This window comes from Oreochromis aureus, linkage group 17, assembly GCF_013358895.1.
Source record: "Oreochromis aureus strain Israel breed Guangdong linkage group 17, ZZ_aureus, whole genome shotgun sequence".
Classification (NCBI taxonomy): Eukaryota; Metazoa; Chordata; class Actinopteri; order Cichliformes; family Cichlidae; genus Oreochromis; species Oreochromis aureus.
The window spans coordinates 1,380,396-1,406,102 of NC_052958.1; the positions used below are offsets into that span (position 1 = coordinate 1,380,396).

Sequence of the window (25,707 nt, forward strand, 5' to 3'; positions counted from 1 at the left end):
TGAACAGCACGCCGTCTTTATTATTTCTGGGCTATGGGAGCTCTTGATGGTGCTCCAGCAAGAGAAGTGTGCATCAAGTGGATCTGGAGTTGACAACGGCGTTACTGCGAGGCAGAAACGGAGCAACCTGCAGTAAGAGCACAGAGTATGGCTAGACTTGGGCACAAGGAACAGGATGGTTTCCTGTCATGATTATGGATTTAACTCGTTTTCGTCATTTTGCGTTCCTTTCATGCACACTGCTCATCTCATCACTGGTTGCGACAGAGGGTAAGTGACTGCTCCGTTTTAAACAATTAGTCTCAGAGTTGAGTTTCAGTTGAGTTCACCTCGAGGTTTAGTTTATTGTCATGATATTTTCACTTCTGATTTAGTGCAAGCACCACACCAGATTTCTGCACTTGTCCAGTATGAAACCAGAGAGAGTTTCAGACACTGGTGATAAAATATTACATCCTAGTATTTATTCGTTTAGAATGCATTCTCAGACACCAGCAAGAAAACCTGCATGATTATAATCGTACTTTTAGAAACCTGTGTTGAATCTGAGTTTATTGGTGGGCTTGCATTTCAACCGGTCCATGCTAAGAATTTTAATTACAAGACTGAGCGATGACATCACTCACTAGACTAATCTCTGCACATTTTCTAAGGACTGAAAAGCTAAAGATGACTAAAAGAGATCTAACAATGGGGGGTAGCATAGTGACCCATGAACGGGGTGGGAAGACTGGGGGTGGTTTTGGGGAGGGGGACAAAAGAGGATGCTATTTGTCTCTGCTCCTGTCCAAAACACCCAATAGCAGCATGTCTTCTTATCACCGCCGAAACAAACAGACGCATACACCAGCAACGTGCATCAGGAGATGTCAGGTGCCACGCATGTGCCATTTAAGGGCCTGCAGATAGGTCCAGACAAAGACCCTTGGGAGGTATTTGCATATGAAAAAGGCCTTACATGCTGTGGGAGGGGATGTGCAGTTGGCTGGAGCTGTATCTCAAACAGACACAAATGGCTCCAAATACTCTGAACTCTGCCTCAGGATATAGAGTGAATACAGTGAGCTGAATAAAGAGTGAAATGGGAACCACCTGTTGCCATTTCAATGCGTTCCAATTATACTACTAATGTAACATTTTTAATATAACTGAAATAACTGTCAGAATGATTGTTTCAGAGTCTATAACATGTCAATATTTGTTGTAATGATACACACATGTGGTCAGAGAATATGCTCGATCTCCATCATACCCCCCCGGTCCAAGTCTAGACATGTATAAGCTGCTCCTGGAGAATCCTGCTGGCTGGCTGTGAAACTGATTGACCTCCGCCAATGACAGATAAATGATAGCTGATTTTAAAAAGATAGCCCCAAGTGGAGCCTAATTGCGCTCTTCTGGGTCTCAAATAGTCTCTCAGCCTGATTGTGCTCTTTAAGGGTGTGTGAATATTATTGTAAAGTCTCTGTTCATATCAGCAGGGCTGTATTTATAGACTCCAGCCTGTGCAAAAGTAATATAAACACAAAGGAGGTAGTTGTTGCAAAAAAAAAAAGAAAGAAAGAAAGATTGTTAGGCTTTAATAACTTTGATAACAATGGGGGTTTAGTAAGAGATCAAGAAGGCAAAAACAGGAAACAGGTCAATAGATCCTCTAACATAGGGAAGAACACTGGCAGCAAACACAGCCGAAATGATAAAAAGACAGAAGTTAACCAGTAATCTGGAACAACGTAGAGAGAGAAATAGAAGACGAGGTACGGCAGCTAACTCAGTCTTAGGATGAGGGAAAATTTGAGTTGATTCAGCAACAGTGACCAAATTTCAGCTTCCCCACAAATTAATCTACTGAATTTCAAATGACTTCCTGCTAAGACAGTATGGGCTGTTCAAATCGTCAAGCTCATGACGGCTGTCGTGCAGACGCCGGGGGCTCTTTCTGCACACACACAATAAACAATTCTGTAGACTTTCTCCCAAAACACAGGGCAACAGCAAAACAAAGGAGGTAATGAGGAGTGTAAAGAAGTCCTTAATCCGGTCAGGTGGAGAGTTCCTAGGTCAGGGCTTAAAGGACAACACCTCCCTGGCTTCCTTTACTCAAGAGGTCAGAAGTGCAGACACAAGCGGGGCAGGTGGGTTATAAAATAAAAAAGAAAGATACTAAAGCAAGTTGTAATGAAGAAACTGACTGAAAAGCAGAAAGTCTCAAACCCCAAAGCAGGACCAGGACAGTCCAATAAATGTAAAGCAGGCACTGGAACACAAAGAAGAGCACTGTGATGAACAAAGGCAACAGTCACAGATATAGTGACAACTGACAAGTGACTGGATTATGTATACGCAGGTGCTAACGGTGTAATTTAACACAAACTAATAAGGCTGGAACCAAACAACAACAGAAGATTGAAAACCACAAAAACAGTTGCACTACTCCAAAAAAAGTACTTTCATGCCATCTAATATCAGTGTGAATGTGCTGATTAGAGTCATGGCACATTCTGAAAAACTATGAAAAACAGAACATATGATGTCTCCTTATGTTCCATGGATGGATCATCTCGGAGGTTGTCCCATTTGTTCTGCCTGCAGTACAACAATTTTGAGACGCCTTGCCCGTAGCTATTTATGTTTGATGCTTTTTTGTATATGTAAAAGCTGCAGGCTGTAAGTCTCCAGGCAGACATGATATAGGAATTCAGTCAGGAAGAAAAATAGCAACACTTTAACAGATTCTAAAGAAAGCTTAGTTTTGCAGGTCACAGTGAAACTTTAACTTTTAGAGCTTGTCTGGGTACACGAGTGACTAACAGCACAGATTTAGAGTTTATACCTGAAATCATACCGTGTGATTTTTTTCCTCTTCTTAGGCTGAACCCATTTCTTTATGTACCAGACTAGAAGGGTCTCCTCATGTTGTCCAGTCATGGAAGCTGTGACTGTATGTGACTGCTGCTGGGCAGGAAAGGAAAAAAAGTCTGTAAAATAAAATGTAAAATTTTTTGAGTAAGATTAATATGGATAATAAGTGTTTGAGGCATGCATCACTTGGGAACAGCTGCTTATAATTGCAGTTACACAAGAAAATCAAGTGCTTATCCTCTAATTACTAGTTATATCATGTCCATGCTGACATGAGAGCTAAACCCAAAGCTGTATCATTGTGCTGTTTAATCCTCCTCATTAAAACACACCATAACGAGTAGAGCAATAAATGGCTCAGCTGTTCAGTTGGATGCTGTCACCATGGAAATAGAAGGAATGCTAAACCCAAACAGTGAAACTGGTTTCTGTGGCAGCCGGCCACAACGCCTTGAGAGGCCCTTGAATTTAAAGCCCTTGTTACAACAACTGCTAACCATTTTTTTTTTTCTTTAATCAAAGCTAAAGAGCTTCGTGTTAGACGTGATTGAGATAAAACAGCAATCAAGATCATTCAGTGGGCACTCGTGCAAACAGTTGTTTTGAAGTACTGTTGGACCCATATTCATTCTGGAGTGCCTCAGGACTGATAAACTTTTACCTAATACTTAAAATCTGGATCTTTTTATAGTAATGTTGTAGATATTACATGGCTGTAAGAAGGATGGATGGATGGATGGATGGATGGATGGATGGATGGATGGATGGATGGATGGATGGATGGATGGATGGATGGATGGATGGATGGATGGATGGATGGATGGACACCTGCAGTGAAACATGGTGGTGGTAGTGTGATGATCTGCTTCAAGACCTGGATGACTTGCCATTATTGACTGAACTGTGAACTCCTGAAAATCCTGAAGGAGACTGTCTGGCCATTAGCTTGAGCCCTGCAGCTCAAACACACACGAGTTATGCAGCAGGATAATGATCCGAAACAACTCGACCCCTGAATGGCTAAAGTAGGAACAAACTGAGGAGTTTGGAGTGGGCTAGTCAAAGTACAGACTAAAATCTGATCATCATAAACTCACATAACCTTAAACACACTGTTCATGCTCAAAAACCCTCTAATCTGTCTGAATTAAAACAATTCTATAAAGAAGAGTGGTCCAAAATTCCTCCACAGGGATGTGAAAGAGTCGTTGGCTCATATCACAAAGGCTTGATTGCGATTCTTGCTGCGAAGGTGCTGCAACCAGGTATTAGGTTTACTTTCACTCTTACACATTGAGCCATGAAGCTGTGGATAACTTTTTCCATTAAAAAATGAAATCTTTATTTAAAAACTGCATTTTGTATTTGCTCGGGTTATTTTTTCAAAATCTGTGACAAAGTGTAACAAATATGCAAAACAGAGAAAATTGGAAAGGAGGAAAACTGTCTTACACAGCACTGCATATATTGGGTTTTTACATGTGTTAATAATAACGATGTATTCTGATATATAAAATCACCATCTGTTCTCAGGTGCTGTTCTGGACAAGCTGCCTCAAACTGTGGACCAGTGCTCCCCAAACCCTTGCCAGAACCAGGCGATATGTCGAACCCGTGGCGATAGCTACTCTTGTTTCTGTGTGCCGGGTTTTCAGGGTTCTCACTGTCAGATTGATGTGAACGAGTGCGCTTCACAGCCCTGCAGGAACGGAGGAACCTGTGAGGACAGAGTGGGTCGATTCTCCTGTCTGTGCTCTCCTGGTTTCACAGGTGAGCAACTTTGTGTAAAGCCACATCATTTCAATCTTAATCAGGAAATAAAGATTTCTACAGTTTTTAGTTATTAAAAAAAACAGTGTTAAAAATATGTTACCCCAGTTTAAATGTGTTCTGTCTATATTAAATGCCATCCATGTTAGTAGCTGTTGAATGGACCATGAGAGCATTAATCACTTTTTTTTTTTTGATACAATAAAGGAAACGTTGTATATGTTTTTTCCCTTCCATAGTTTGAGTGTTTTGGGAACACAACAAAGAGCTTTGCTGTGAGATAAAAGAGCAATCCTCACAGCACAGCACAGCACAGCAGTCCACATAAAAAGCTTTCTTCGTTTTCACCCTCTGCCCTCAGGCTCACCTGCCCTCTGACATCTGTACCGCTTTGATGTTCACAGGTGCTACTTGTGAGATCCAGATTGACGAATGTCAATCACAGCCATGCTTCAACGGAGGCAGTTGCCATGACTACGTTGGTGGCTTCACTTGCACCTGTCTCACCGGTTTCCAAGGACAACGGTGTGAAATCAACACTGATGAGTGCCAAGAGCACCCTTGCCAAAACGGGGCTCTGTGTGTAGATGGAGTGAATGAGTGAGTAGTGTGTCTTTCAAAAATGAGCAGCTTCTAATGAGATCTGTAAACAAAGCAAAGGAAATGTTTTAAACAACTTTATCAATATAAATTACAAATCCCGACTGTCTTGCTGTGTGATTGTCTCAGTTACAGCTGTGACTGCTCTCACACAGCCTTCACCGGTCGACACTGTGAGACACCTCTACCGCCTTGCTACTCTGAACCCTGCTTTAATAGCGCCATCTGTAAGGACAATGGGGGGGACTACACCTGTGAATGCTGGTCTGGTAAAGGAAGCTCTTCTCTTGCTCAAATAATGTGGAGAATAATAAACAAGGACACTGAGGCAGACGTATGCATTTGAACTTATTCACGCCTGAAAAACAACAAGCTCTGTCCGGAAAAGCCTGTCCCCGTGTTATCTTTAATGAACATCATATGTAGTGTTGATCGCATTAAATATCCTTCCTCATTCCAGGGTTTGAGGGCCGTCATTGTGAGACAGACATCAATGAGTGTGGCAGCAGCCCCTGCAGAAACGGCGGCAGCTGCATTGAGAGATCTTGGCATGCCTTGTATGGCAGTGAGCCTCTTCTGCCTGAAAGCTATGACCACAAACAGTCTGCAGGTTACATCTGCAGGTGTCCTCCAGGAACAACAGGTAGGTTATATTAATTTGACAAACTGAACTGGTCATGTCTCAATCACGGTTTGAAAAACTTAAGCTCTGACACGGACGAATGGACCTGTGTTCATAATGACCGACCTCCAAAAATCACCAAAATTTTGCTGATTCACAAATTTTGAGCCGGCATGTTGAACTTCTCTTAGAAGTCAGACGTGATCGAGCATAACATTGGAGCACTAAACGAATTATTCTGTTCAGGAACGCATGTAAATAACTGTAATGTGTACATACTGGTGGATCAGTCATTAACAAACCATGTTAATTCAGGGCAGTGATCTAAAAGATAAACATGCCTTCGCACAGTTCCACTTTTTAAAGAGTTCATTGATCACAAAATGCAAGATCAGCTTATGGTTGGAAACTGGATGAAGAAATACACAGTGTGTCCAGAAACAGGACCATGGACAGCGTTTATGTCCAGATTAAAATGACAGTATGAACAGCTGTCAGGTACTGAAATGTTCTCACTTTACTTTGGTGCCCCCTGGTGGTAGTATAACAACACACAAACACACTTTGTCACACTAACTAAATCTAAAAGAAATGTAGAATATTTGGTGAGTAGGTACAACTGACAGTATGTTACTTAAGCGGTAACATAACACAATATAAAGTAAGTGTTGGTGTTTCTGAGGGAAACACTGCAGCGCGCATGTTTCATCAAATTAAAGTTTTCTTTCTGTTGGAAAAGCTTCAAATTCTGCTTGCACAAGACTGCTTGATCCGGGGGCGTAGGTACGAACTGTGAGCTGATGCCTGCTGAGAGTTGTGTTCTAGGAATGGACTCTCTGCAAGTTGCAGGGGCACTGACTCAGTAAGGTGGCCAAATAGCATTAGCTTAATCCCCGGGGATGTGGCTTTTCTGGTCTCCTGACTGGAGCTATTCAGCCCTTCATGCTTTAGAGAAGCAGACAAGGATCAGGCGTCCACCGTGAGGACCCGTAAACACACACACCACATAACATGGTGCTGTTAGACAACTTTGAGGCTGTTCTGGGAGAAAACCTGACGGCATGATGTGGACACCTGCGCCATGGATTTTGGGGATTTGGTTGCTTGGAACAGGTAACAGCGGTACTTGTACCAGTAGCTTTAGTATTACATAACAGACATTGAATTACACCTGTCTGTCATCTTTGCTTGTGGCCTAATCAAAACAAGTAGCTTGTGACTGATTGAATTTGACTGAAGCAGCAAATTTCACATAAAGAGATGAATATTGCTCCAAACTGTGCTGCGGTATCAGGGTGGTGTAGAGGGCAAAAAACAAAGCAGGTGTGTTGATGTTTAACAGCTGACAGTCAGATGGGGTAACTTGACTGCAGAACATAGTTTACCTGGTACCAGGAGTTTAAATGGTAAACAGGGAGACAAGAATAGTGGGTATAATAATCCAGAACCTCATTTATACCTGGAAACATGTTTGTTGTTATGTAACAGCTGTAGTAACAGTGTTTAATTATGTGTATGTGTTTGTGCCGTGTGTCTTTTTTACAGGCTCCCTCTGCCAGGAGGTGATAAACCAGTGCGAGCCCAATCCGTGCCAGAATGGGGGCAGATGCGAGGGTCACATTGGGGGCTACACCTGCCACTGCCTCAAGCCGAGTCGTGATGGCATCCTCTACGGAGGTGTTAACTGCGATGTGAAGTTAGTGGGTTGTGAAGGCCATGAGTGCCAGAATCAAGGCTCCTGCTCTCCTTTCCTGTTGGATGGGACTCATGGATACACCTGTTCCTGCTCACCTGGGTACGCCGGGCCTCTCTGTATGACCCCTACAGCTTTTACCTTCGAGCGCAAAGGCTACTTGCTGCTGGAGAGCCCCCTAGTGGGGACTGAAGTGACTTGCAACATCACTCTCAGCTTCAAGACTTTTCTGCCTAGAGCTCTGTTGTTTCACACCATCACAAGCGGTCTGCAGCTGAGCCTGGAGCTGGAGGGGGGGCAGCTGCGTCTCACGCTGAGGAGGGAGGCCTCTGCTGGGGCGGAAAGCCCGAGCCAGGTTCTCGAGCTTCCGCACAACGTCACAGATGGAAAGTGGTATAGTGTAGAGGCTGTACTTGGAAACTGGGTGCTAAGCCTTAAACTACTAGATGATGCCGTGAGGTGTGCGAGCCAGTCGTGCCACAAAGCGGCCGCAGTCCAAAGCTGGCTGCTGGGGTTTGTTTCATCCCCTCAGAGCACTTTTATTGGAGGAATGCCTCGAGACTCGAGCGGCCCCAGTGAGTACGATGCGTTTACTCCATTCATCGGATGCATGCGGGACGTGTTTGTGGACTGGCAGCTCGTCATCCCCGAGCAGTGGCTGAGCGACTCAGCTGTCAACGTGTCCCCGGGCTGCAGCTACAGGGACCGCTGCCTGGATGTGCCGTGCCAAAACAAAGGAGAGTGCGTAAACCTGTGGCAGAGCTACGAGTGCCGGTGTGCCAGGCCTTATGAGGGGCACGACTGCGAGGAGGGTAAGTTTGCAGCCGTAAGACACAGGGAGGGATTTGAAGGAATTCTAACCCACTTGTTGGGCATGCAGGAAAGAACACAAGGTCTCGCTTATCAAATTCCAAAAGTGGGGCACTGAATAGCATCTTTAGCTGCTTGGGTGAATCAGGAGACACGAGGTCGGAGATGAAGTCTGTCAAAAGTCACGCTAAAGGGGAAGATCCTCTTATGCGAAGAACTAGATTAAGGCAATCTATTTTGGGAGTGACATGCAAGGAAATGCCAGACTGTAAAACAGCGACTGCTCAGTAAACCAATGGCCGCTGCGATCGATACATCATAACCTGAATAATAAATAGGTTACAGGTTTCTTTGAACAGCTTTCATCAGTTCCATGACTGATTGAAAGACAGAGTGTTGAGTCTTTCAAAGATTACTGACGGGCAGATTTACACCAACATTTACTTGCACATCAACCAAACACCTACTCAAACCTGCTAACGTATACAGGTTTTTTAGTTTAGGGTGGAAAGTGCTGACAGGCCTCAACCTCCACCTGATAGACTCATTAAGAGAGCTTAACATAGACCAGTAAGAATGTCCTTTTGTAGAAAAAACCCTCAGTAGCTCAGTATTTCAGATCTGGGGTCGAGACAGATGGAGAAATTAGAACTTTTCACCTGAGCTAAAGATAAAAAGCACAGACTCTTTATTTCACAGTGCATGCTGACGAGCTCTAAAAGTCTTTTATGCACCGACATTCATCCAGCTGACTTTCTGTTCACCCCTTTGTTCCTTTCTGCAGAACATGTGACTGCCCGCTTCGGGAATGAAGATGCTTACAGTTTTGCAGCATTCACCGTCACTGATGACCTGGTCGACAACTTCTCCATCTCCTTCTTCCTGCGCACGCGGAGGAGCGGCGGGGTCCTCTTGGTGCTCGCCAACAGCAGCAACGCTTACCTGCACGTGTGGTTGGAAGGTGGCAAGGTCTCAGTTCAGCTCGATAAATACGAAAGCCTGAAGTCAGCAGATGCGATTGACGATGGGGAAGCCCACTTTGTGAGCGTAGAGGTGGCGGTGGATGGTCTTATCGTGCTGCATGTGGGGACTCAGGAACAGGGGCATGTGGAGGTGAGGCCGGTCAGTGTCCAAGCAGGTGACACGGTGTATGTGGGAGGTCTGCTGGAGGCGAGGGAGACCGCGGCGTTCGGTGGATATTTCAAAGGCTGCGTTCAGGACCTGAGGATCAGCGACAGGAGGCTGCAGTTCTTTGGGCTGGACACTACAGTGAGATCTTATCCTCTTGAGATCATGGAGAATGTAACTGTGGGGTGTTCTGGAGACAACCTCTGCAGTGTGAGTGAACTCCCTGCACACACTGTTGGTGTAGTATGTGTGGACATTACGCAGATATTAAATCTATTCTGTAATTCTGAATCAATCAGATGTTATACTCCTGCTACAGAATGATGTAATAATAAAATCAAATCCGTAGCACAAACCTAAAACAAATTCCCCGTATCTCTTTGTCAGAGGAATCCGTGTCTCAACGGGGGGATGTGCTACTCCAAGTGGGACGACTTCACCTGTACCTGCCCCCCCAACACATCAGGGTGGCGCTGTGAAGAGGTGAAGTGGTGCGAGCTGTCCCCATGCCCCACAGATGCAGAGTGCAGGATGCTGAACCACGGCTATGAGTGTAAGTGAGCTTCGAGGATTCGTCAGTTACAAAAGCAGAGCTTTTTTAAAGTCACTTGAAATGGTGCCAAGTCAAGTCCAACTGCCTTCAAAGGCAAAGCGACGGTCGAGAGCAATAAACAGACACCGCATTGGAACCATAACCTCTGATTTCCTTTTGCATAAGTGGGATCCAGTATTCTGGGCTGAAAGTGTTTCTCTGCTACATAAGAGCCCAGTGAAGTATGTTACCTAATCTCTGACCTTGTTTGTTTAATTAGCCTTTATGGTCTTAATTGGCTACTATGTAACCAAGTGACTCAACGCTGTTATATACTGGCCTTAATCTGCCCACACAGTATTCCCTGTGTGATCCGTAAAGTAGGATCCGTCTGATGCCGGCTTATCCTCTTTTTGGAATTAGTGATGATTTGCTGTGTGTCTCCATTATTACAGAGATACAGATATTTACTGCTTGTATTTCCAGTAAATAGTTTTTACTCTTATCAGACAGGTAGCGGTCATACTGTACTACTGCCGACTAAAGGTGGGGGTCATCAGACACCCCACAATACCATATTATCGCAGTTCACTTACAATTTTTAACATTTTGCGATTTATCACCTTTTTTCAACATGAAATTATATCCACAAACTTTGTCAGTATTTGTTTTATCCAAAAAGATAAATTTATCTCACTTCACTGAGATTGTCAATCACGCCAACACAAAGGCGGAGTCAGTCTGTCAGACTGTGATTGAACGGGCTCTGGTTGGCCACTACATGCAGTCTGTGTTAATACAGCAATTAACTATGATAAGCTGGTTAAATCACACATCAGTAGCTGTATATATAGACACAAATTCACATTTAATGATTGCATTTGTGCTCAGCAACCTGCTGTTCTATGGAAATACAACCAGCCGAGTCGTGTTCAAACATCTTGGAATAAAAAGTTTTTCTCAAGTTATCTCAGGATTTTAGTATTTAAATGTATCTAATAAAAATCATTATTTTTATATAATGTCACACTGATACAGTATAGTGCTGTATCAGTCTCCCCACCCCACACCCCTCTTGCCGACCCACTGATAGGTTTATTATTTCGATTCAGGAAATCAGTGCTCGGTAAATGACATGCCAACTAAAACACACCAAAAACATTTATGACAAAGTAAACATGAACACTGTGCAAATATTCACGGCAGGTATTGTGTCCTCGTCTCCTAGGTTACTCCAATGCAACTTTCCTGAACGACAGCACTGTGCTGTCCTACCGGGGGAACGGTCGCATATCCCGCAACCTGACAAGCCTCTCCCTAAACCTGCGCACACGGAAGCGTAATGCAGCGATCCTACATGCTGAGGAGGGCTCTGCTTTCATCACGGTCTCCATCCAAGATGGTTTCCTCTTCGTGGAGCTTCAGAGCATCTATGGAAATGACAGCGAAGCGGCGGAGGTGCAGGAGGGCGTATCTACGGTCAGCCTGAGCAGCAGGAGCAGTGTCAGCGACGGCGAATGGCACAGTGTCCACTTTCTCATGGCAGCACCGTGGGCGCAAACCTCTCAGTGGACTTTGGTGCTCGATGAAGACGTAGAAGAAGCCAGCACTTCCACCAGCCGAGGAGGCAACCTGGACTTCCTCAGAGAGGGGGTGGACATCTTCTTGGGGGGACTGGCCCCCGACACCGGCTGGTCCCTCGCCGGTTGTCTGGGCACCGTGGAGCTGGGTGGGATCGCCCTGTCTTACATCGGCTCCTCTGGCGTGAACTTCCCCCGCAAGCAGGAGGAGCAGTTTGTCCAGACGTCGCCACGAGCGCCGCTCATCGGCTGCGGCGGGGCCTCCGTGTGTGATCCAAACCCTTGTCTGAATGGCGGGGAGTGCCAAGACCTCTTCAACGCGTACAACTGCAGCTGCCCCGAGGGCTGGGCTGGGAGACGCTGCAACTTCTTCTTGGACACCTGCGCTTCGAATCCCTGCGTTCACGGCAACTGCAGCGTCGCCGGGCGGAGCTACGAGTGCGCCTGTGAGCTCGGCTATACGGGCGCGAACTGCGAAGAAGAGGTTGACATGTGCAAAAACCACCTGTGCGCCCACGGGGGCACCTGCCTGCACGGGCCCGACAGGTACGCCTGCCTCTGTGCGGAGAACTACACCGGACCTCTCTGCAAGTAAGTTTAGGTGTTTGTGAAGGTAAGTAGTAAAGCAGCGGAGCAGAACAGAGTAAAAATAAAACAGTGGGTGGTTATGCAAAATGCAGATGAGCAAAGAGGGAAAAAAAAATCCCCTTATTAATATTTCACTCTTCAAAGATGACTTTGTTTGTGAAGTGCAGTGAAAGCTGTGGTTAGAAACACAAAATGCACAAATAAATGCTACAAAATTGCACCAACAGGGGACTGCAGCACAACACAAACACAATTCTTCACTGCAAAATGTCTCCACATCTCTGCCTCTGTTCAGCATTTCAACCACGCCTGCGGTGAGCGCCTCAGAAGCTGCATTTCTATTCTAGTGTCAGCCAGAAAAAGGCCCCAGTCTGCTCACTACACAAGGCTCTCTGGTTCAGCGCCAGTTTCTTTCCCCCTCTGTCATCTCGCGTTCGCCTCTGAGACCCAGCGGGGGGAACGCCTCCAAGCATTTATCCTGTAAACACACAGCCTCTTGCATTTTGCCTCTGTTTTTTTGTTTCTTGCACACCTTTGCAAGTGTCTCGCTAAGCAAGCCACACCAGTCAAGCTATCTCCCTTTACTGGGAACATCCAGGCTGCTTTAAAGTTTTCTGTGTGAAAACGACTTCCTTTTGTTTGTCTCGTTTGTTTGCGCCTCTTTCTTCCTCCCCTCACCATCTTTCTCTCTGTTTCCTCTGCAGCGAACGCGTTGAAGAAATTCCGTGGTACATTGTTGTCAAAAATGTGTGAGTTGTTGTTTTTTGGTGTTTTTTTTACTATTATTATTTTATTTTTCACGTGTTCCCAGGTGTTTGTTTCCTGTTAGATATTTGTCTCTCAAATGTCAGCTATGAAGCCTTCTCTCGTTTTTTTTGTGGAACAAAATGCAAAGGCAAATATTAGCACTTTTAAAAGTGAGCCAGCCACTTTTTCAAATGAGTGACAGCTGTAGTTTAAAATGATCAAATTGTTCAAATGAGAGTGTGTTTTGTAACCGTTGAGGGATGAGCTTCAAGTTGCCGGCAGAGCTGTCGTTGCTTGAGGCAAACACAAGGTTACAGAGGCCAAAGAGAAAGAAGTTGGCTTTTTCATTCCTGCACACGTGATTTGACGTCCTGCTGGTGACTTGTTGCCAGAGGGCTATAATCTTATTATCCTGGTCGCTTCTTAAGTCTCTTTGTCTCCCCCGTGGGGAACAGCGGGAGGTTGAATAATGCAACTCCCGCTCGGCCATCTCTTCTGCTTCCGGCAAACATAAAGCCAGCGAAACAAATCTGCTGAACATTTCAATATGAGCTACAGACTGACAAAGTTGTGCTTTAAACTTTTCCAACAGAAGGCCAAAGCTTCCTGTTTCTGTGTGCGGCGATGACACCAGAAATTACACCTGCTTCAATGGAGGCAACTGCACCGACCGCGAGCTCTCCTGCGACTGTCCACCAGGCTTCATTGGGCACCGGTAGGAAACAACATAATGTCACAATCACCGTGTCAGATTATGGAATTACTGCAAATTACAGCAACTCATCTATGAAGTGGCAAACGATGTAGTCACAGATCACCAAGCCAAGCTTTTGTGCGTAAAAGCCTCCAACGCTTCCAAACCTCCTCTGACATTAACATCGGCACAAAATCTGCGTGCCAGGCGCTTCCGGCTCCGGCGCTTCCGGCGCTTCCGGCTCTGGCTTCCATGGCCGAGCAGCTCCTGTGCAGGTGCTTCGGTCCATGTAGTGACTCATTGTTTTTCACGTCATGTTTGATATTAGTGCCTCCTCCACCCATAGAGGATAAATAAATGCTGCAGATTCTCTTACCTCTTTTCCACCAATGTGATGCTGGGAACCTTCGGGAAGTATCCAGTATTACACCAGGTTTAAGAACAATAGAACGTTAATAGAACTTGGGAACTCTATCTGCATTTCATTGAAGCGTGACTGTGGTCTGAGTTCTTCCGTGATGCTGTGCTTTCAGGTGCGAGCAGGAGGTCGATGAGTGCAAGTCCAACCCGTGTCTGAACGGAGGCTATTGCCGCAACCTCATCAACAAGTTTGTCTGCGTGTGCGACATGAGCTACGCTGGAGACATGTGCCAGACGGACGTAAGCGACATTTACTTTTACGTGGCTTTGCTCTTGTGGCAGAACCTCTTCCAGCTGCTCTCCTACCTGATCCTCAGGCTGGACGACGAGCCAGAGGTGGACTGGGGAGGAAACGACTGAGTCTGTGCGTGCACGTGCGCGAGGGTCAACACTTTTCTTTGGGACTGTTGGTGCTTTCAAATGGGTGATTGACTGATCGGGCTATAATCCAAAACACTCCACAGAACGGGTATTTCTCTAGTCTTTTACCACAGAACGACTTGTGCCTTAAAATTATACTATTAAATAAGCAGCACCTTATTAAATATAGTTACGTACCTGCATATATGCATATTATTAAACGTACATGTTGCAGTAGATGATAAGAAACGATATCACAGACGAGGTGATGGTGTTTCATCGCAGCTGAAGGTCATAATTAATCACGATGCTCTTGGCGTCACCTGTCACGTTTCCCTCACCATGTCCAGAACATAGTCCAGACCGACATCTTTAATTTTCTACCAGTACAGAGAAAAAACAGATGAATCTGGGGGTTATTGTTTTGTGTAGGGAAGCACTTTTCGGTGAGGAACATTACGGATACCCGAGTTATTTATACTGTTCCTCCGTGAAGCTATCCTGTCAGTCTCGTCTGAACTGGGTTCTGGGAGCTCCGTACGGATCCATTTGTGAACTATGAAAAACAGTGTTGTAGTTACAAAGGCACCTAGAGGGGCTAGAAGACAACAAGATGTCTGGCTTTGTTCTTGATGTGCGTTCAGAGCACTGCGCCGACTGACTGACTGACTACTGTGTGCTGTTTTGTACCAAAGAACGAGTTTTTCGTCTGTAAAACACCTTGCTGTCTGAGCCGCAGATATTTTAAGCCTAAATTCTCTCGTGGCCCCGCTCCAACGCTTCCTATCAACATTTACCGCCGCTGTGGTCACCGTTTCATTTTGTATGTCTCTCTCTCACTGTAGACTTTTGTGTGTTTATTGTTTGTCTTTCCGTCTTGTTGTGCTGACATCATGCTGAATGATCCATGTAACTTCTTGTTTGTCTGTTTCCTCCATCATATTCCATCGTTGTGTCCCGTCTGCCTGTCGTCTCTGCTTGTTCTTGTCAAATAAAAACCTTTCAGCCTTGATTTTTTTACTCGTCTGTCCTCTCTTTGTTTCTCTCGACTAACTTTTTCTTCACATAATCGCACATTTTGTCCGTTTCCCTTCAAAAATCCATATTAGGAGAAATTACAGCTGAAGGTCAAAGTGTGTGTTTGCGTTCGAAGGAGTGGACACACTGAGGTCAGGTGGTTGCTGCCACACCAAACATAGACTCTTAATCTCATTTAACAAGATGTCGAGTGAGTTTATCCCAGAATAGCCACAAGTGCACACAAACACACAAACACAGCGCACAGCTACAGCGTTTTTACGTATCTGTGCATAAAGAACAGGCTCCCAGTTTTTTCACATCTAGTCTTAAAATGACTATTTGCAGGTTTTGCTTTCTCATCAGCAACAGAGGCACTGCTGCTGCAGTCTAACCTCAGATTTCCCCATCCTGACACAATGCTCTGTTTTTGACTGAATGACTGATCAATGTATATGAAGGGAAGGCTTTAAATTATAGTTAAATGAATGTTTAATTCCACACTTACCAGGGAACATCAAGTCTTTGCAGATATAGATGAATATAATGGAAAACTACCACAAAGGACATTAAGCGGCAGCATATTCTGAGAAATTTACATCTATTTCTGCTAGAATTATTTTTACATTTCAAACATGAGGCAAATAAGGTGAAATAACTGGATAAAAATATCTAAAATAGTCAGATATGGCTTATAAAAAGGTAAATCTATGGATACACCTGTTCTGAAAGCCAAAAACTATTACCAGACAGAGCAGCTGACATAACAGTGACGATAACAGAACACAGGAGGAGATGATGACTGTCACCATGAGAACAAACCTTTCCTTTTATACTTATATTTTCATAACAAGAGGGTTGGAAATATAAATATAATGGGACTGTACATGCTAAATGATAATTAGGTCATATGGATAGTTTATTGTATCTGTAGGTTGGAACATGTCGGACGGTCACACATACGTCTACGACTCCTCCAGCCTGTTGCTGCTGCAGATAAACTGATGACTGTTTGTGCTCAGTGTCCTGAAGATTACCAGTGTAATCCTCGCATACTTCTGTGCATGCAGTGGCCTCTCCTTGTACACCTGCTCTCTTCCATCTTGTATTTTTACAAGTCTGCGTGCACGTGTGTGTGTGTGTGTGTGTGTGTGTCCTCTGCAAGCGCAGGTAGTTTCGGGGGGAGGAAATGGGAGGCAGTTTTTCAGCGTCGGCACTGATGTGGCCATCCTTGGAGCGCGAGATAAGCACAGAGGAAGAAATGTGCTTTGCCAGCAAAAAAGCAGCATCTGGCGCTGAAGTGCACTTTCAGCAGAGAGCTGGTGGCATTCACACAAGTTGGGTCTGCTTCACAGAAACCTATGAGGGCAGCTTATCTGGCAGCTACACACACACACGGAGCAGGCTGATAGTGCTGACAGCAGGGAAGCACTGCTGCCGCCGTCTCTGTGTGCGTAGCCGCTCTGCAGAGGCTTCAGGGTGGCCTCGACACGTACCTTAGAGACTGGTTAGTTAGACATCTCTGGGTCTGTGTGTGGCAGTCGGTGACTGATGGCGGGTCCTGGCTGCAGGCTGCTCCAGCTCGCTTGTGTCACACTCGCTCTGACAGGCGAGTGTGCTGCAGTGACAGGTAAGCACTTTCCAGGAGTCAACAAAGAACCTGTAGCGAGGGGGGGAGAAAATCTAATGTCTACAGCATCAAGCGTGAGCGCAGAAGTTATTTTTTGCCTCGGGATACGGATGGTTGTGTTTTTATTAGAATTATGTTTCCATGTTGATTGCTCGCTGTAAAGTTTGCTGACTTCTGAGATAATTTTTCGCAGCCCCGTGTGTCGGTTATGAAGATGCTGTCAGCAAGTGTTACCGAGTGAGACTTACAGCTGTTGTGCTGTTGTAGCAGGCGCTCAGAGAATCACAACTATCACACCAACCACCACTGCTGATGTAGGTTTAAGGGCATCTGCTGCTCAGCTTTCCCCTGCTGGAAAGCTTAAGTACATCCTGATTCGTTGGGGTCTGACTGGCATCTGTGCGTTTGCTTGCAGGATGCTGCATTCTGCATGTGCGTGAGGCTCAAACGGCCACAAGTCTGAGTTAGAGAAGAATATTAGGAAGTCCACTGATACAACTCAGACTCTTCAGCTTTCAGTCCTGCTTTGAAGGAGCTGTGTGTGTATGTTTGCTCGAGCTATTTTGGGCACGTGTGTGTGTGCTGATGGGATCCTCGGCAAAGATTGCGCCTGTGTGTGTGTGATCCTTCACAGACGGAGCGTGCTCCACACAGCTCGCCGGTGACCGCCGTGCTGGCACCGTGTCTGGTTGGCTTGGCAATAGTGGTGGCGATGCTGGGGCTGACGCTCGCGCCAGCCAAACTGCGAGAGAGGCGGCAGACGGAGGGAGGTTTGAGTCCGCAGCAACTCGAGGCTCCTGGTGGTCGCAACCCACCTGCTGAGCTGGGAAACACATCCATCAACACGTTGGCAGCACACTTGGAGCGCCTGGTGTAGCGTAAAGGAGTCAGGAGAGGAAGGGAGTGTGTGAGAAATGGAGACGGGGGAATAAAGCATGTGTTCTCAAAAACATTGGCACGAGCCGTTTCTCTCTCTCTCTGACTCGTCCCTTTCTTTCTTCTCCTCAGCTGACCTCGGAGGGTTTGACCTCTGACCTCTTGCTGTCTGTCAGTCTGGTGTCCGTCGTCCTGTTGCTGGCCATCGTCCTGACCTCTGTGGGTGCGGTAGTGGCCCTAAATCGCCGCGCCACCCATGGCACCTACAGTCCCAGCCGGCAGGAGAAGGAAGGGTCGCGGGTGGAGATGTGGAGCATCACGCAGCCGCCGCCCATGGAGAGACTGATTTGAGATGCAGAATGTGGTCCAGGTAGCGATGAAAAAAAAGTGGTGCAGTTTGAACAGGAAGTCTGGAGCTTGGTGGAGACGCGGAGGCTCCACGTTAAATCACTGCCGTCTGTCTTTATTTGCATATACGCACGCAGGAAGATCTCGTGACGGCGTTTTCATTTCCAGCACCTTCATCCATCTTTGTGACGCTTTGCACCTGGTTCCACACAAGCGTATCCATCTACGTGTGTCACATCTCTGTGCCTGATCCATATATTTAGGATTGATGGAGCAGCGAACGCTGAAAGGAAAAAACCCGCTGGAATTTAGGGCACATGAACGCATCGTCTTCAAGCCTCATTTGGAAACAAGTCAGCATAAACCTGCTACTGTTCTACATTTTCTTTGAATGAATGAATCAAACAAACTGCTCCGTCTCTCAGTAACACATCGAACATCAATCATGAAAGCACCGCGAGTGTGTATAAGAAAGGCTTGGATCAAGTATTTTAGAATAGGCCACAATGTCCGCACACTGGGCACCGTGGCGCTCTGCGGTGTAGAGGTGGAAGCTATAAAAGCTGAATGGGATTAGTTTACAATAGGATGATTATAGACTGTTTGTGTTTTTAAAAACATGAAATCTCTCCCGCGTGTGTTTCTGATGAATCCACTTCCATTTTTCAGTGGCAGCTCTTTAATCCCAGATTCATGTTTTAGGATTAGTAGCATTACATTTGTCTAGGCAGCCATTAAAGTTGTATATACTGTAATGATTATTTTTATTACTGTGATTTTTCTATTTTCAACTTTTGAGTTCAATCAAAATTTGCTTGTATATTAAACTGAGTTTGTTGTCATTCATTCGACGTCTACAAAGCAGAACATCTTACACTTTATTTACACTTTCTTTGCAAACTCCTTTGACTTACACTTTATTGCAAAGCAGAACTATTTCGCTCATTTCCACGTCTGCATTTCCATCCTTGGATCTCTGAAGGATTCCCGGGAGTCTTAAACTATTCTTGCTCCCGTCCCTTTAAGTAATGTTCATTCTTCTGATTGACTGATTCTTCTGATTGGCTGCCCCTCGCAAACACATTTGAGAAGAGTGACATCATACAAACTAAACTCTGAGGTTGTTATTTTGAGCTATAGCCTTGTTTATTGAGAACATCCACCCAATGAAATGATTAAAACTGATCCACACCACAGGAAGTCCCCGTCTGGTTTGTAATCCACCTTCGACTGCAGATGCAGCACAGCCACCATCAAATACTGATTCTGTCCACGTGAGCACAAAGCGTCAGGAGTCGGGAGATGCATAAGCATGAAACAGTATAATTTATTTTCAGTTCACAGTGCATACATCGTGTGCAATTGTACCAGGTTACTCATCAATAGCACATTAGACTGACCTCAGTTATTTAAGACAGTTGTTTCCTCTGCAGTGGGAACATGCAAGTGTGCACAGTATCGGAAAAATCAGTAAATGCATCATCGAAGAGTTGATCATCATTACGATTCCCAAACAGGAGACGGGGGAGATTTTTTTAAATTGTTGTCGACTGTAACATTCAGTGTAAAAGTCGTGACATCGTCATCTTTGTAAAGAAGAACCTGTGCATGAACCCGCACTCAGTAAAAGATGCTACATAATCCATCACCTCACACTCACTCCTAATACACGATTTCAGGACAATCCAAGTACCAGAGTTAGAGGGCTGTCGCTGCACACGCTCAGGGTTCTTTATTTTAGTGTAAAGCTTCTCAAATGATCTTCACAACAGCAGCTGGACACTCAAGTATTTCCCCCTCTCTGCGGTTAGATTTACAGTAGCTAGTTTTGTTTTTTACATTTTACATGAAATGTTACTTTTCACTCCAACACTCGACGTAAGCGTAACATACGAGACCTGATGTTAACTTCCACCATCCTCAGTTTGATGGCGATGGAGGTGCGAAATACTGAAATGAAAGCAACAGAAAGAGCACAAGCAGTGCGTCCATGCAGCTACAGCAGCGTTTACTGTGTACGAGCAAGCGTCAGGACGTCCATCGGAATATGAACGGCTACATGGGACATTTGTTAATATCTCTTTTTTCCTCCAAAAATAAAATCTAAAACATTCAAATATTAGATAGAATTGTTTTTTACAAGATACAACACCGATCATATATTATCCATGTAAAATATACTCAAGCCAGCAAAAATACACGTCTATGCAGCTGAAAATAACTTTTTCATTATGAAATTAACTCCTCTGAGAATTGTTCTTTTTTTAAATACAGAATAAGCTCAGCACAAGTTTTTTTATTTAAAAAAAGAGCACACACAACATAAGGAATCAGCTAACAATCAAAGGAAAAGTACCTAATTTACAGAAGGATAAAGTAACCCAGAGATCTTCTCTTAAACACGAGCGGGAAGATTCCCAGCCGACCACCGCAGCAAAGAAAAACCCTAAAAACACTGAGTGAAACCAGCTGGAGCGCAAAAACAAACGGCTACGAAAACAACGCGAGTTCATGTCAGGTTAGTTTCTCGGGTCCGGGCGGGGCTCTCGCTCCTCGCCGTGGTCAGAAACACCGCACAGCCCACCTTCCTACAACAGCGTACCTCGGACTGCATAAGGCACAGCACACCAACCAGCTTCCTCTTTAAATGTGTTTGTTTATTCATTCGGGGGCAGAAAGCAGTCCAATCGGGACTTTATATTAAAGTAAAATCGAATCACTCTCAGAGAAACTTTAGTATTTGAAATGTTTGCATAGTACAGAAGTATTTTCTTAATGTTTACAGTGCATAAAGGGCAGCACACAAATGCTTCTGGAGTGTGTTTTGCTTTTTTCTCCTTTTTGGATTCGCTAACCGATTCTTGGGCTTTTAGAAGCACGCCAGTGATTTTATGAGCAAATCGTTAACGCAGAGCAGCACTCAGAAAGTGGAGAAATGGCTGCTATTAAACTGCCACACCGACTGGCGTCTGGCATAAATCATAAGAACAACGAACCATAAATGTAATATTCCCGAAAAGAAGAAGGGAAAAAAAGCGCTCCTTCTTTCTGGGTTTGCGGTGACGCAGTGAATGATGGGAAGCCGCGATGGCTGGACGCGGCGTTTCTCTCCACAGGAGAGTCTGTTACAGGAATACTTTAGACTCTGTGCACATTACATCCATGTAGCTACTCTGAGGAGAACTATATTGCTTCATTACAGTACAATCATCAACCGCTGCATTATATTACAGCGTGACTCCGACCTACGCAGACACAGACCGTTATTCCCTCGTGTGAGAAAGGCGAAGAAAGATACGTCAGCAAATACTGTGAATAGACCAAAAACCAGCCACGGTGAAGCCAAAGGCTGAATAATCTGCAGCTGGAAACAACACAGGAGTCTGATAGTGCCGAGAGACACAACTAAAGCCTGCTAGTTTTGGTCTTTTCAGGGGATTTGTTCATCGTAAAAATATAGAGCACCTCCTAGAAAGTTCACCTTTTTTCACCTGCATAAAACTTCACGAAATCGGCAACAACTGGCCGTATTTTTAAGGTCAAAGTGAAAGTCGTGATGGGGGAGAGAAACCTGGAGCAGGGATACTGGCTTTCTCAGACCTTTGACTGGCGTCTCTTCAGTGTGGAGAAAAAAAAGTGTCCTGAGGAGATTTGGACATCACTGTGGACCGCGACTGACAGCAGCTTAAAGCACATCATGTATCATTAATTATTAAACCGACAAAAGATCTGCCCGACTCAGTGATTCTGATTACAAAGTACCCGCTGTGGCATCTGTAGATTAAGACACCAGAGTTTAAAAAACATCACATGTCCGTGTAAGGCAAACATGTCACACGGCGAGTTTCAAAAAGCCCGCCTCACTTGCTTTTTTGCTAAAGATTTTAGTACCTGGTAGGAATCATCAGCTGTTAATCCACATGTGCAAATTCATCATGTGAAATGTTTGGAGCGATGCGGCGTCCCTTCTTACTCCTGACACGCTCCGGAGGCTTTTCCAAACTCCTCCGTCAGCCGCAACTTTATCGAAAATGTGTTTAGTGCATCGTCTGGGGTGAATATGTGAAAAATACTAGATGACACAAAACGTTATTAAAGATCATTAGAAAGAAATACTGAAAATCTCCATCTGCTTAAGTAACTTTTGTTTGCAGTTGTACTTTTTTAAACAAGTCATGAACTGGTGAAGCAGATTAAATGAGGATGTAACAGTTTGGCCGTGGTTTGTGTTTTTGACCACAGTTCATGAGACGCTGTTCTTGCATCCGATTCCAGAGGAAAGAGCCGACGACGTTTAGTTTCAGAAAACTGACAAGTTGATTTGGGGTTTTTTCCAATCGCTATAAATCAGGTTTGAGTTTAAAATATGCAGATGGCTCATAGAGGGAGATCTCTGCGGCGCACCACGCCCTCTCCCTGCTCCTCGCTCGGTGGCTTTGTGTTTGTGTTGGCAGGTTTGGACGTATACTCGCAGCCGAGTGTCGAGATTAAAAACAAAGGGGAAAAAGAATCGTTTTGTTTCAGATAGCTGCTAATCGTAAAAGAAGAGTAAAACCTGCTGCGTTTTACAGACTCAGGAGTCGTCTGCAGCTTTGCCCTGCACCTGGTGGTGACTGTTGTTAACTTGCGAGAGCTGCAGGCTGGTGTGGAGGACCGTGCCGAGGCAACATGTGGAGTCGATCTCCTCCAGGAGGCCTTGATCCTGCACCGCGGGGGCCCCCGAGCCTTTACCCTGACCCAAACACAGGCCGACCCCGAGGAGCCCCTCTTTGGACATCTCCTTCTCCCAGGGGACCTGCACGGCTGAATGGCTGGTCCTGGACGGGCTCCCCATACCCTCCTTGCTCTCCCGCCTCTGGAGGGCCTTCTGCTGGTACTGCCTCGTCGTCTCCTTGGACATGACCTTCCTCCTGAGCACGTAGGTCGAGGCAGTCTGGTTCTTGGCCTGCTGAGGCTCCGAGCCGCTTTGAGGGTCCGAGATGGTCCGCGCCCGCACCCCCGGTGCAGGAGAGCAGCTTGGGTCAGAAGCAGATGCTGGGGAACTGTAGGTTTGTGAGAGAGTGGGGGACGACCCGAGGGGTGCAACTCGATGGGACAGCGCCGGCGAGTAAGAGAAACGATCTCCCGGTTTCCGCGCTGGAAGCAGCGGGTTGGGGTGGGGCTCGGCGGGCGAGGGCTGATGAGGATTCGGCACTGAGACGTCGGCGCTCTGGGCAGGTGGGCTAGCAGTGGGCGCCGCAGGAACTACTGCGGGTTTTTTGGACATCTTCAGGCTGCTCTTGGTGGGCTGCCTGCGTGGGGATGGTGGAAGGTGTTTCCCGTGGACCACAGTGTCATCCTGACCCGTATTCCATCCGCCTTGATCGCCGCCTCCACTACAGCTGCTCTCGTCTGCAGGTTTGGACTCGCTGCAGGGCGTGGGCTTGGTCTGGCAAACAAGAGGCAGAACAGTCACCACATGTTCACCCTCGCGAGGTAGATAGTTGCTGTTATTCTTTATTGACTAATGCATTTGTACATATGATGACCTTTGACCTCAAGTCAGAATGACTTTAGATACGTTGGATTCACTCAAAACAAATAAAAAGGTGAAAGTAGACACAGAAACACAGAAAGCGTTTCTATTTTCTGTGAAAAGTGACTCGTCCTACTAAAACCGTGCTACATCTTGCGTACCGGGGCTTTGTAGTCTAAATCATCCATGGACAAGAAGAAGTCCAGACTCTTGGCAGCACTCAGTCTTCCTTGGTCCATCGTCGTGGTCGTCAGAGAATCCAAGATTTCCTCCAGAAGGTTCATCTGGCCCGACTGAGAGGAGTCGATGTCCAGATCGAGGGAGTACGAGTCATCGCTGTCCTCATTGTAGGACGGGACGTCGCCGCTGTCCTCTGAGGAGACCCTGCGTTTGGAGGAAAAAGAGCGAAATGTCCGATTATCCCTTCATCTGTGTGCACGCGCGTCCAAGACATCATTTTTCACAAGATAACCACGTTTTTATGAGAGGGTCAAATGCAACATGCTGCCCAACATCATACAAATGACATCACAATTCCATCAACTTGTGTTCCTGCCCAGTGTGTCCACTAGGGGGCAGTGTCACCATGAGGGAAAAAGGAAAGCACTTCTACATGTAACCAACTTTTGAATCCATCACCCCAAGTTGTCATATCTTGACATATCGATCCAAAACTGAAAATGGCTTCAGAGACTCACTTGCTCGCATTGTCCAGCTCCTCATCATCAAGCCCATAGCCCAGCTCTCGAGGGCCCATGCTCATGGGAGACTTGCTGAAGTTATGCTGTTAATGAGAATAAAAAGGCAGAGGGATGTAGTTAGAAAGAAAAGAATAACGAGATAAAACAATAAAAATGGACCCAAGGGGGTTCGGGGGGTTTCTCAGCTTCTCAGCTAAATAATACAAGACTGCTGATAAACACGAGTCCAGACAGAGTACGGTGTTCTGCTGAGGTGCAGCTTTTCATAAAAGTACGACCTGGGATTCGACAGAAAGAAAAAAAAAAAATCAGCCGTGTGTCTGGTGGGTCCCCATAAGACGGGACTAATAGCCTGTTTTACGAGTCCGGGTCCTCAGGGTGGAGACTAAATTTGTCAAATTTGGGTCTGGGGATAAAAATCTTTAAGATCCCCTGCAGTGTTTTATCAAACTCAGCATTAAACATGAACTAAAAGCTGCTGGAGAGTCAAGATATGGCCAGCTACACCAATAACTTGCATTATGGCACCAGTGCATTTGACACTGCAGCGTGGTGAATGATCTGAGCGTACTGCGGTCGTCTGACACGGTGCTTTAATAAGCCACCTGTGTACCGTGTTTAATGGGCGGGTTAGGGAAGAGACAGAAGCTTTACAGAGCAGGGGCAGGACTCTCCCCGTGGGAGCCCAAATCTGCCCCAGGCCACTTATTAACATGCCTTCCACTAAGATGCACATGTTCCTCTCACTGCGCGTTCATGTTCACTGATGTTAACGCCATCTCACGCTTTCTAATTCACACTTTTTACATTTTGCTCATTTAGCTTTCTTTAACAATATCTGTGTTGTCTTTGAGCGCCCGTGGGTGCAGTTACAGCTCCACCGTAGTGGGTTACAGCGATGTTTTCTCTGCTTTTTAATGCCACTTTTAGGCTCCACCTCTCTGCATGTTTCTCTTTAAACTACTGTAAGCCGCGTTATCAAAGGCCGTCACCCAGAAAAAAAGATTTTGTTCAGCCTCAAAAGTGATCAGAGTGTCGGGAAGGAACTCTGAAGATGATTGTGATCGTGCACCGTGACTCAAGCGCCAGAACAAAGACTGAGAGGAAGGTAAACGAGTGAAAACGGGAAGGAAGGAAGTGTAGAGAGGTGAGGCAGGATTCCTCAAAGCCCCAAAGAATGATGGGAATGGTGTGCGAGTGTGCGTTTGAGGGGC

At 45.7% G+C, this 25,707-nt stretch overlaps 2 protein-coding genes across 3 annotated transcripts in view; one reads left to right on the forward strand and one right to left on the reverse strand.

Annotated features, from left to right (window-relative positions):
• The first annotated feature begins 194 nt into the window (after positions 1-194).
• crb1 (crumbs cell polarity complex component 1) lies at positions 195-20,132 on the forward strand. The gene is made up of 13 exons (XM_031739756.2): positions 195-270; positions 4,396-4,632; positions 5,037-5,232; positions 5,362-5,501; positions 5,693-5,875; positions 7,400-8,359; positions 9,142-9,695; positions 9,873-10,038; positions 11,246-12,188; positions 12,890-12,934; positions 13,525-13,647; positions 14,160-14,286; positions 18,062-20,132. The coding sequence occupies exons 1-13, from the start codon at positions 195-197 to the stop codon at positions 18,278-18,280; spliced, it is 3,969 nt and encodes a 1,322-aa protein (XP_031595616.2). The 3' UTR covers positions 18,281-20,132.
• The window catches only part of dennd1b (DENN/MADD domain containing 1B), a 94,288-nt gene continuing 88,161 nt past the window's right edge, over positions 19,581-25,707 (reverse strand). For both annotated transcript variants that reach the window (XM_031739751.2, XM_031739750.2), the window contains 3 exons: positions 24,491-24,576; positions 23,954-24,176; positions 19,581-23,705 (listed from right to left, as the gene is read on the reverse strand). In XM_031739751.2, the coding sequence (XP_031595611.1) occupies positions 22,851-23,705; positions 23,954-24,176; positions 24,491-24,576 (1,164 nt within the window). In that variant the 3' untranslated portion in view covers positions 19,581-22,850. The remainder of the gene's footprint in view (positions 23,706-23,953; positions 24,177-24,490; positions 24,577-25,707) is intronic.

Coding starts and splice junctions, on each gene's coding strand:
- crb1 (XM_031739756.2), top strand. CDS start 195: ATGGATTTAACTCGTTTTCGTCATTTTGCGTTCCTTTCATGCACACTG. Junction 4,633..5,036: donor GTGCTCTCCTGGTTTCACAG/GTGAGCAACTTT, acceptor TGATGTTCACAG/GTGCTACTTGTGAGATCCAG. Junction 12,189..12,889: donor TACACCGGACCTCTCTGCAA/GTAAGTTTAGGT, acceptor TTTCCTCTGCAG/CGAACGCGTTGAAGAAATTC.